This window comes from Coenobita brevimanus, chromosome 100 (assembly GCF_032717465.1).
Source record: "Coenobita brevimanus isolate Jiangsu-jjx chromosome 100, ASM3271746v2, whole genome shotgun sequence".
Classification (NCBI taxonomy): Eukaryota; Metazoa; Arthropoda; class Malacostraca; order Decapoda; family Coenobitidae; genus Coenobita; species Coenobita brevimanus.
This window is the reverse complement of record NC_137053.1, coordinates 2,834,441-2,845,000: the sequence shown is the minus strand read 5'-3', so window position 1 is coordinate 2,845,000 and position 10,560 is coordinate 2,834,441. Positions and strand designations below refer to the sequence as shown.

Below are 10,560 nucleotides of genomic sequence, written 5' to 3'. Positions count from 1 at the left end.
GCAGAGTATGGAGATTTTGGAAGGATTTATGTACGGTAACGCTGAAGGGAACAGAATGGTCTAATAAACAAAATAAATCGCTTAGGAAAAGGTGTAAGGGAGCCTCCTCAGCCGACGAGAATGCAGGCCAAGGAGACGTCACGTAAGAGGCTCCTGATCTACGAGGCTTGGCAGAGAGAGAGAGAGAGAGAGAGAGAGAGAGAGAGAGAGAGAGAGAGAGGTAAACAGAAAGGCAGGCAGAGTGAGTGACCAGTAAATAAAAATGTATCATGAGTGTGTGTGTGTGTGTGTTTGTGTGTGTGTGTGTGTGTGTGTGTGTGTGTGTGTGTGTGTGTGTGTGTGTGTGAGAGAGAGAGAGAGAGAGAGAGAGAGAGAGAGAGAGAGAGAGAGAGAGAGAGAGAGAGAGAGAGAGAGAGAGAGAGAGAGAGAGGCCCTTGATATTATGAAGCTTTCCCTCTCGTATTTCTCGTCCTGGGTTCATTACCTCGCCATGTTTTTTTGTCTGGCTTTTTTCCATGATTTTTTCTTTCTCTCTCTTTTTTTTTTTTAACTTAACTTTAGCCACCATTTTTTTTCTCTAATATTGTTTTTTTTTTTTTTTTTGGCTTGGCGTGGGTGTGTGTGTGGGTGGTTAAATGTGTGTGTGTGTGTGTGTGTGTGTGTGTGTGTATGGGTGGATAGATGTGTGTGTGTGTGTGTGTGTGTATGTGTGTGTGTGTGTGTGTGTGTGTGTGTGTGTGTGTGTGTGTGTGTGTGTGTGTGAATGAAGAAGGAGGGGGAAGGAGGAAGGAAGAGAGAAGGAGTGGCTTGGGGCATGGAGGAAAAAAAGGAGAGGAAACATGGAAGAAGAAGAAAAAACTGAAAAATAGGATTAAGTTAGAGAATTAAGGTGGAAAACAGGCGGTCAAAGGAGGAGGAGGAGGAGGAGGAGGAGAATAGAAGAAGAAGAAGAAGATATTGATGATGATGAAGAAGATGAGGATGAAGAAGAAGAAAAGGAAGAAGTTGAAGATGGAGATGACGACTAAAAAGAGAAGAAGAGAAAAGAGAAGATTAGAGAGACACTAAGTAGCAGGAACTAAACTATGAGAGAAGAAAACAAAGAGAGATAAGCCCCTCCAATTCAAAGACGTCTTTTCTCTTTCTTCCTACCATTTTAAGACGATTTTCTTCCGCAAAGGGGGTTAAGGAAGACTCTATTTAATAATCTCCCCAAGATGGTCTGTAAATAGCTCTCCCTTGGTTGAATTTTAGATGTTGGGGGGTCGGGCTTAGTTTGCTAGTTGGCGGTGGGGAGAAAGTGATGCAGGATAGACATTGGTAACCCTGAGTGACCCGCCCCAGCAACACATCAATATATCAACCAGAGAAGTGGATGGTAAGCGGGAAAAACGTGATGCAGGACAGGAACGGGGAAGAAGCGACGCAGGACAGACGCTGGTAACCCTGAGTGGGCAATCCTCGCAACACACCAAAATAATCAACCGCGGGAATGGAAGGGTAGCGGTATATTTGGACAACCTTATATGCTCCAAGCGAAACGAAAACAAAGCGAGAAATTACACTATAAATTCGGAGTGTAAAGCTACGTCTTGTCCGGAATTTGACCATTACGTGTGACCTTGACCTTTGATCTATGGGCGCCAAATTCGAGTCGCTTCTTTACACACACACACACACACACACACACACACACACACACACACACACACACACACAAAGGCATATATAGACAGGTAGATGGATAGACAGATGAACAGATAAATAGATAGAGAGACAGACAGATAGATAGATAGATAAATGAATAGACACGAAGTAAAAAGTAAAAAGTGTAAGAGAAGTTAGGAAGACATACTGAATCTCGCAAAGAGGAAGATGAGAAAGGGGTCGAGAAAGAGAGAAATTCAGGCTAATATATCTAGTAAAGAGAGAGAGAGAGAGAGAGAGAGAGAGAGAGAGAGAGAGAGAGAGAGAGAGAGAGAGAGAGAGAGAGAGTGGAAGGAGGAAAGGAAAGGAGATGAAAACCACTGAAAAAAAAAAAAAGGGGACAGAAAATTTTATCAGATAGTAAGCTGTAAGTCCAAAACTCAGCCCCCCCCCACAAAAAAAAAAAAATCCGAAAAACACAGAAAACGGAGCAACAAAAATCGAAGAGAGAGGGGTGACTAAAATAAATCTGGCAAGGTTGAAGAACGAGAGGGGGCATTTTTAAGCTCCCTGGCGGAACTCCTGAATCTTGTCTTGAAGGAGGGGAGGAAGGATGGAGAGAGGAGGGGGGAGGAAAGACGGGGAGAGGAGGAGGGAGGAAAGAGGAGGGGGGGAGGAAAGACGGGGAGAGGAGGAGGAGGGAGGAAAGAGGAGGGGAAGAAAAGAGGTAATGAGGAGCAGGGAAGAAATGTGAAAGATGAAGAGGTGGAAGGAAGAGGGGAAGATCAAGGGCGGGAGAGAGAGAGAGAGAGAGAGAGAGAGAGAGAGAGAGAGAGAGAGAGAGAGAGAGAGAGAGAGAGAGAGAGAGAGTCTGTGTTATCTCTAATTTGCATAATATGGTTAGAGGTCACACCCTTTTTCTTTTCCTTTTTTTTTTTTTTCTGGAATGATACGCAGAGTCCGGAAGATAAAAAAACAGTTAAGGTGATTAATGATGATGGCAAGACGGTGTGTGTGTGTGTGTGTGTGTGTGTGTGTGTATTTTCCTTCTTTCTTTAATATATTCGACTTTCCTTACTGCATATTTGACAAGCAAAGTTTTTTTTTACGTATCAAATTATAGTACACCGCTTCCCATCCGATCAGCGAAGTTAAGCAACGTTGGGTCTGGTTAGTACTTGGATGGGTGACCGCCTGGGAACACCAGATGCTGTTGGCATCCCTACGTGTCAAGTGGGGTTGGTGGAGGATTAGTGCCCCTCCCTGTAAAACAATTAACTCTAAGCCCTTGGCCACCCCATTTGGGATACATGGCGTCTGGCAATGGATGGATGGATGGAAATTATGTTGTAAAATCATGACATATTTAAGACAAGTAATCTGGTTTAATTTTTGGTTGAATGACACACACACACACACACACACACACACACACACACACACACACACACACACACACACACACTCAAAGGACACCACCATTTTTTTTTTTTACCCACCAAGTAATTTCAGTATTTTTGTTAGTGTGGGTTTCCGTGTATATTAGAGAGATTCGCCTTCACGCGGTGGCACTGATATGGCGGAGCTGCTCTACTGCCCTTAGGTAATACAGACGTCCCTGAGCTCCTTCTCCATCCCTCAAAATAAGGATGGTGACCTGCAGGAGACGAACCCAAGCCTGCAGTCTACCGAGTTCACGATTGAGAGAGACAGAGACACCAATTACTAAAACAACAGCAATTATTAGTACTCTTATTTGTGGCTATTATTATCGTGTTTAATCTCAGTCGTCATTTCCTTCATCATTTCCTTCATTTCACTCTTCGCCGGGTCACTTAATGGCCTCTTTCCTTCCTCTTATCGTCTTATTATTGCCTCTCTTTACTCTTCCCTCCTCTCCATTTCGTCCTTCCGCCCCTCTCCCTCCTCCGTCATTATCAGTCTAATTATTTCATCATTAGCCTCCCCCTTCTTCCCTCTCTCACCCAGTCTTATCATTAATGGCCTCTCTCTCTCTCTCTCTCTCTCTCTCTCTCTCTCTCTCTTTTGCAGGTTTCTCTGTGTAGTAAACAGTAATTTTGTCTTCCTCTCTCTCATCCCTCAACATATATAACTACACTAAGAAAACACTCTCACACACACACACACACACACACACACACACACACACACACACCAATCTTGTCCTCCTCCTCCTCCTTTTCCTCGTACGGGCATCTACCAAAAAAAGAAAAAATAACGATCAAAAAATAAGAAAAAAAACACCCAGACTTAAGCACCACTACTCTTGTCCTCCTCCCTCTACCCCTCCTTCAGGTGTCTTTCTCACGGCGCTAATCTTGTCTTCCTCCTTCTGCCCCTCCTTCAGGTATCTTTCTCACGGCGCTAATCTTGTCTTCCTCCTTCTGCCCCTCCTTCAGGTATCTTTCTCACGGCGCTAATCTTGTCCTCCTCCTTCTGCCCCTCCTTCAGGTGTCTTTCTCACTGCGCTAATCTTGTCTTCCTCCTTCTGCCCCTCCTTCAGGTGTCTTTCTCACGGCGCTAATCTTGTCTTCCTCCTTCTGCCCCTCCTTCAGGTATTTATCTCACGGCCGTCATGACCATCACGTCCATCAGCATCATCATGACCGTCATAGTGCTTAATTGCCACTACAGGGGACCCATACAGAGGGAAGTGCCCCCCTGGATGAGAAGGTCAGTAACTCTCTCTCTCTCTCTCTCTCTCTCTCTCTCTCTCTCTCTCTCTCTCAAACTACCTCAGTCTCTCACACTGCCATATTCTCTCACACTGCCATAGTCTCTCACACTTCCTCACTCTCTCACACTGCCATAGTCTCTCACACTTCCTCACTCTCGCACACTGCCTCGCTCTCCGACACCGCCTCACTCTCTCACGCTGCCTGTCTCCCACACTCGCTTATTCTCTCACAAACCCTCACTCTCCCACACTTATTTTTTGCACCCACCCACTGTCTCAAACGTCCCTCATACTTTTACATCTCCCATTCTCACACCCCCTCACTCTCCCCCCTACACTCTCCCCCCTACACTCTCATCCCTCCCCCCTTCTCATCCCCCACACTCTCACACCCCCTCACTCTCATCCTCCACATTCTCACAGCTCCTTGCTCACCCCCACACTCACACCTATCCTTTCACTCCCACACTCTCAGCCCCACAGTTTCACACTCCCTCACTCACACCCTCACACTCTCTCACTCCCACCCCCATACTCTCTCACTCCCACATTCTCTCACTCCCACTCCCACACTCTTTTACTCCCACACTGTCACACACTCCTTTCACCCCCACTCTTTCACACCCCCTTCGCTGTCTCAAACCCCTCACTTTCACTCTCTACTCTCTCCCCCACACTCTCATCCCCTCATTTTCAACCCCAGCACTCACACCCTCTCACTCTCTCAGACTCCTCACTTTCACCCCCACACTCTCACCCTTCACTCTCACCCTCCTCACTCTTTCGCTCACTCTCACAACCCCTCACTCTCTCAGACCTCTCACTTTCTCCCCCAACTGGTCTTTCCAAATCAGGGTGTTTATGAGAAGCCATGGGTCAGACAAACTTCTGTGCAAGACCAACTCCACCTCCGCCACCGTCACCGCTCGCCGCAGCTTCTTCGGCAGGACCCTGAGGCGACGGCGGACCAGGACGACGAAGGGGAACGGCGAGGAGGCGACCCTGACCCACCCCAACGCCAACGCACACCCGCGGGTCGTCACCACGGCCCTCTACGGCGACTTCTCCAACAACGTGGGCGGGAAGGACCACCACCCCAAGGTAAAAATATGGAGGGGTAATAAAACATAAGGCTGGAAGGTTGATAGGAAAGCACACACACACACACACACACACACACACACACACACACACACACACACACACACACACACACACACACACACACACACACACACACACACACACACACACACACACACACACAATGAAGGATAGTAGTCTGTCATATGATGTGTGCTGTTTTGCAAAGATGACTGATTATTTTTCCCCTGAATCACATCACAGCAAAGGCAGACAAAATGACCTACAGTTTGAGAGTTGTCATGGAAAACATTATTGCTGTGGAGTAACTTTGTTTCGATGTGAGCTGCAAGGAGCACTAAATTGTGGTCATACACAAAGAAAATATAAAAGGTTAAAAAAAATATATATAACCACAAAATTTACTGCGAAATATACATCTGTTCTGCTCCAACTATATCATTGGCATTTGACAGATTTACACTAAGTTGCAATAAGTAGGATATATTTCTGTACATTAGCCTTTGGAAGTGTTATTCTGTGCTCTGCCTTACCTCCCGTTTATCACATGCAACCACACTGTTTTTTATTTATTTATTTATTTTTTTTTTGTCCAACTTACACTTCCTTCCTTCCAATCAGTCAACTACATTATCCTCTTGGCTCATTCAACCCAATCTCACTTTTCAACATTTCAGTCAAACATATCAATACAACCAATATTAACCGTGTATTTTGCATTCCGTCTGTTCATCTTTCCATCCATCCCTACCCATCTGCAATCTATCAGTCCAACTCTTCTTTCATCCATCCCTACCACACTGCCTTCTGTCCATCCATCCATCCTGTCCTCCCAGTTTGCCCGTCTTCCATCCATCCTGATCCATCCAACTTATCCCACCATCCATCCATCCAGTCTTCCCAATGCTCTCATCTTCCATCCATCCTGATCCTTCCAACCTATCATCCTAGCATCCATCCCTTCCTTCCAGCCTATAACTCCATTTCCATCCACCCATTCCCACTAAAGTATTCTCCATCCTTTCACCTATCCACACAAGCCACATCCTCTCCTTGCACCCTTTAACCCCATCTCCATCCACCCCCACTAACATATGCTCCATCCTTCCACCTATCCACACGGCACTATCCACACTGATTTCCCTCTTCCTGTCGATCCCCAGACGGACACAATACGCCTCACGGTGGACGGTGTGGGGGACGAGGTGAAGGAGGCGGGGCAGGGTGACTTTTCCAGCGCTGAGGATCTACACAACATCAACATAGGCTGGCGAGACTTCAACAACGAGACTAACAACACGTATAGGAGGAACACCAGCTCCAATAACAGGTGGGTGGTGGTGGTGGTGGTGGTGGTTGTGGTTATAGGTGTTGTGTTGGAGTGGTTAGAGGAAGTGAAGCATTATTGTCACTCCTGTTTCAGTGGTTATGTTACTTGAAGCATTAATGTGAGTTTTAAAAATAGACTAATTCGGAATGATGAAGATGATGATAATAATAATAATAATAATAATAATAATAATAATAATAATAATAATAATGATAATAATAATAATGATAATAATAAAAATGACAATATTAATAAGTAATAATAACAAAAGTAGCAAAAAAAATAATGATGATGATGACAATGATGATGATGATGGTAAAATAATAATGATATCAATAATGATGATTTTGGCGTTATTATATTCTTGTGTTTTATTCATGCTATGTATGTCGACACTAAAAAGATATAAGAGGAAAAAAAAGACGAAAAGAAAAATGATATTAATGGGTAACTTGGAAAATGAATCGCTATGGAAGAGGTGCTAGGGAGCGTCCTTACCTTAGAAGAATACGGGCCATGGAGTCTAATTAAACCTCTTTCAGGTGCAACACTCAGGTAAAAAGAGGACTGAGGAGGAGGAGGAGGAGGAGGAGGAGGGGGAGGAAAACTTGTGTGTCTGGCAATTTATGTGTGTTTGTGTTTATAAAAGTTTGGAAACACACCCAAGATGGAGTTTTATTTTTAGCCTCATGGAGAACGATGGACCTTGAAACAACTGAAATTTCTCTAAGCTCATTTTTTAACACCCTCAGCTCAATAGCCTTTTTATAATTCCCAGTTTTATATATTTTCACTAAGCTCATTTTAATCCCTTCAGTTCAGTATCCTTTTTTTCGTTTTTTTTCTTTTTACGTCTGTAAGTTCATTTAACCCATTCAGCTCAGTACTTTTTCTCTTTTCATTTTTTAATTTCTCTAAGCTCATTTAACTCGCTCACTTCAATACATTTCCTTTTTTTTATCTCATTTTTTAAAATATTTTCTCTAAGCTCAGTTAACCCCATCAGTTTAGTATCTTTTTTATCCATTACTTTTGTTTCTTTAAGCTCATTTAACCCCCTCAATTCAGTATATTTTTTTCTATTCCCTTCGCCCATCAGACGATTTTATTCAGCGATTAAATTCAACTCTCTCATTGAAGGAATTGATTAAGTCTGCATCTAACCCGCTAAATTTCGAGAAGCATCCCTCCATAACTGGATAAAATCGTCTAGAGGGTAAGAAAAAAATAAGAAAAAGGTCCTACGAGTGAAGAGGCTAAGATGTTAAATGATACGTCTTTATGGAGCAGGGACTTAAAAATGAATTATTCCTTATGAGGCAGGGATTTCACCGGCTGAATAATTCTTTAAGAGAGAGAGGCTTCGGCAGCTAAATTTAGTAATCTGAAAATGAATTGAATAAGGTGAAAAAAAAATGAATGGAGGGCATGAATGAAGAGACTGAGTGCTGGGCCCGTATTCTCGTCGGTTAAGAAAGCTCCCTAACACCTGTTCCTAAGCGACTTATTTTGTTTATTATCCCTTATTGCCCTCCGTGTTACATTGATCATTGCAATATCGCCATACTCTGCATAAATAACGTACTAAAGGATATGAACCAGACATAATTAATTGTAATATCGCCATACTCTGCATAAATAACGTACGAAAGAATATTACCCAGCCATATCCAAAACTAAACCGCTATGGAAGAGGTGCTAGGGAGACTCTTTGACCCACGAGCATATAGGCACTGGAAAGAAAGACAACAGTGCGTCTTACAAGCGTCGTGAGAAATGTTTGTAGTCTTGAGTTTGGAGCGAGAAATCTGGGAAAGGCGAAAGTTTAGACATTTCGTGCTTGCAGTGTTTAGGAAGATGTTTCTATTAATGTCTTTTACGAGAGAGTAAATAGTGTGCCTAGAGAGAGAAAAGAAGCACATTATTTTCCTCATATGATTTCAAGTCGATTTCAAGAACCGTAATTATTGTAAAGCATTAAAGTTGTATAATAGATTTTCAGAGGTGAGCTGTGTATAATGAGATATTCGTGTGTTGTTAGAAGTAAAAAATAAATTACTTATGAGTCTTTTGCTCTGTAATTACGGGAGTTATCTTGTGTTGGGAAATCGATTCAGGGTAATGATGACTTTTCTTATGGGAGTCTAAGTTCCAAAGGACAGATTGATTCAGCTTCAAAAGGAATTATTGTATTGAAGGAGTTAGATATATGATTTCCAATAAAGGAGAATAGTACAGGTTCCACTTTATTTTCAGGAACTTAAATTATGTATGAGATTTTGATTATCTGTTTTTTTTTTTTATCATACAATATAGTTAACATACACATCACAGGCAAACTGGAAGTAATATTATGGTAAAAACACACGAAAAGCAACAGATATGACAACAGTGCACTGATAGGGGAATTCATTTATCCTGAAAGTTGGTTAAGATCTTTTGTAACTATGGTCCCAGATTTTTTTTTTTCATGATTATGATTCGTCCACCTTCAGTACTTGTTCCTTCATTTCCTCTCACAGTGATTCCTGCATCTTTGAATAATAATCTTGTTTCCTCGCACAGTGATTCTTACTCTTTTGAATATTTGGGATCCATAGCGATGATTATATCCCTGAATATTTATCTCATCATTTCCTCCAACAGTGATTCATGCACCTCTGAATATTAACCTCTGTATGTTCCCTTGCAGTGAAACTTGCATCTAAGAATATTTACCACAACCTATCGACTCCTGCGCCTCGAACTACCTATCTTTGTTTTTCCTCTCACTGCTATTCTTGCTCACTGTTTATTATTTCCTCCTGCAGCACATACAGCCCGAACCCCAATGGCGTCGGCACCAGTAGGGCTCAGGACGAGATCATACGAGCCCTCAAGGTCCTACTGAGCCGGCAGGAGCGAGAGGATGCGGAGAAAAAGCGGCTGAATGAGTGGCGAGTCATAGCCATCGCCGTGGACCGAATTCTCTTCTGGATCTTCTTCCTGGTGACGACCGTGAGCTCCGTGGTTTTCCTGGTGATCCTGCCGGTGGTGAAGCGGTCAGAGTATGTCCGCAACACCTGAGGGCCCCAAACCAGGTCCAGCCATGCCCCTTCGTCTTGTTGAAGCGTCCGACACATCCATTTGTTCCCTCAGCTGGTTGTTCTCACCTCTAGCCTTCCCTCCAGGTGGACCCTGAGCTCTTGTTTTCATCATTTGGTCTCGGTCGTTGCGCGCTCCGTCGGTCACTTCTTGGTCCTGTCCCGCGCTGGTAGACTGTCTGTACTGTAGAGCATTTAGCGTCCCCCTCTCAGCCACACTCACGCTTTTGTAGGGCAGAGTGAACAGCTAAACTGTAATCTTGAGATGTAGATTGAACAGTGGATGAACACCATGATATGTAGAGTGAGCTGCTGAAGATGTTGTAGAGTGAACAGTTTAAAGATATTCATGAGGCTTAGAGTGAAACAGTTGCAAGATGTAGAGTGCACAGCTAATGATGTAGAGTGAACAGCTGAAAAATTTTATAGACATAGAGTGAACAGCTACAACATAAAAACAGAGACATAGTAGAGATAGAGTGAAAAGCTAAATAATAACCAAGAGACGTAGCATATGAAGTTTCAAAATGATCTGAGAAGGCTGGACGAAAGTAGAAAAAAAATTGTTTAGTCTACCATGCGCACTGGGGGACATAAAGAAAACGGCGGCCGCAACACTTTAACATTTGGTGGCAGCGGTGGGAGTGTCCACTGTGATAATGGCTTCCAAAGTCCCTAACGACTGACCGCCAAGTGTG

General features: G+C 43.4%; 1 protein-coding gene and 1 pseudogene across 1 annotated transcript in view; both read left to right on the top strand.

Annotated features, from left to right (window-relative positions):
* Positions 1-9,845, top strand: part of LOC145414540 (neuronal acetylcholine receptor subunit alpha-10-like) — a gene marked incomplete at its 5' end in the record, with an annotated part of 49,588 nt that extends 39,743 nt beyond the window's left edge. Inside the window, 4 exons of the mRNA XM_080284060.1 lie at positions 4,224-4,341; positions 5,200-5,446; positions 6,613-6,779; positions 9,590-9,845. Of these exons, the coding sequence (XP_080140186.1) occupies positions 4,224-4,341; positions 5,200-5,446; positions 6,613-6,779; positions 9,590-9,845 (788 nt within the window). The remainder of the gene's footprint in view (positions 1-4,223; positions 4,342-5,199; positions 5,447-6,612; positions 6,780-9,589) is intronic.
* On the top strand, positions 2,751-2,866 carry LOC145414771 (5S ribosomal RNA; annotated as a pseudogene).
* Positions 9,846-10,560: the final 715 nt, after the last annotated feature.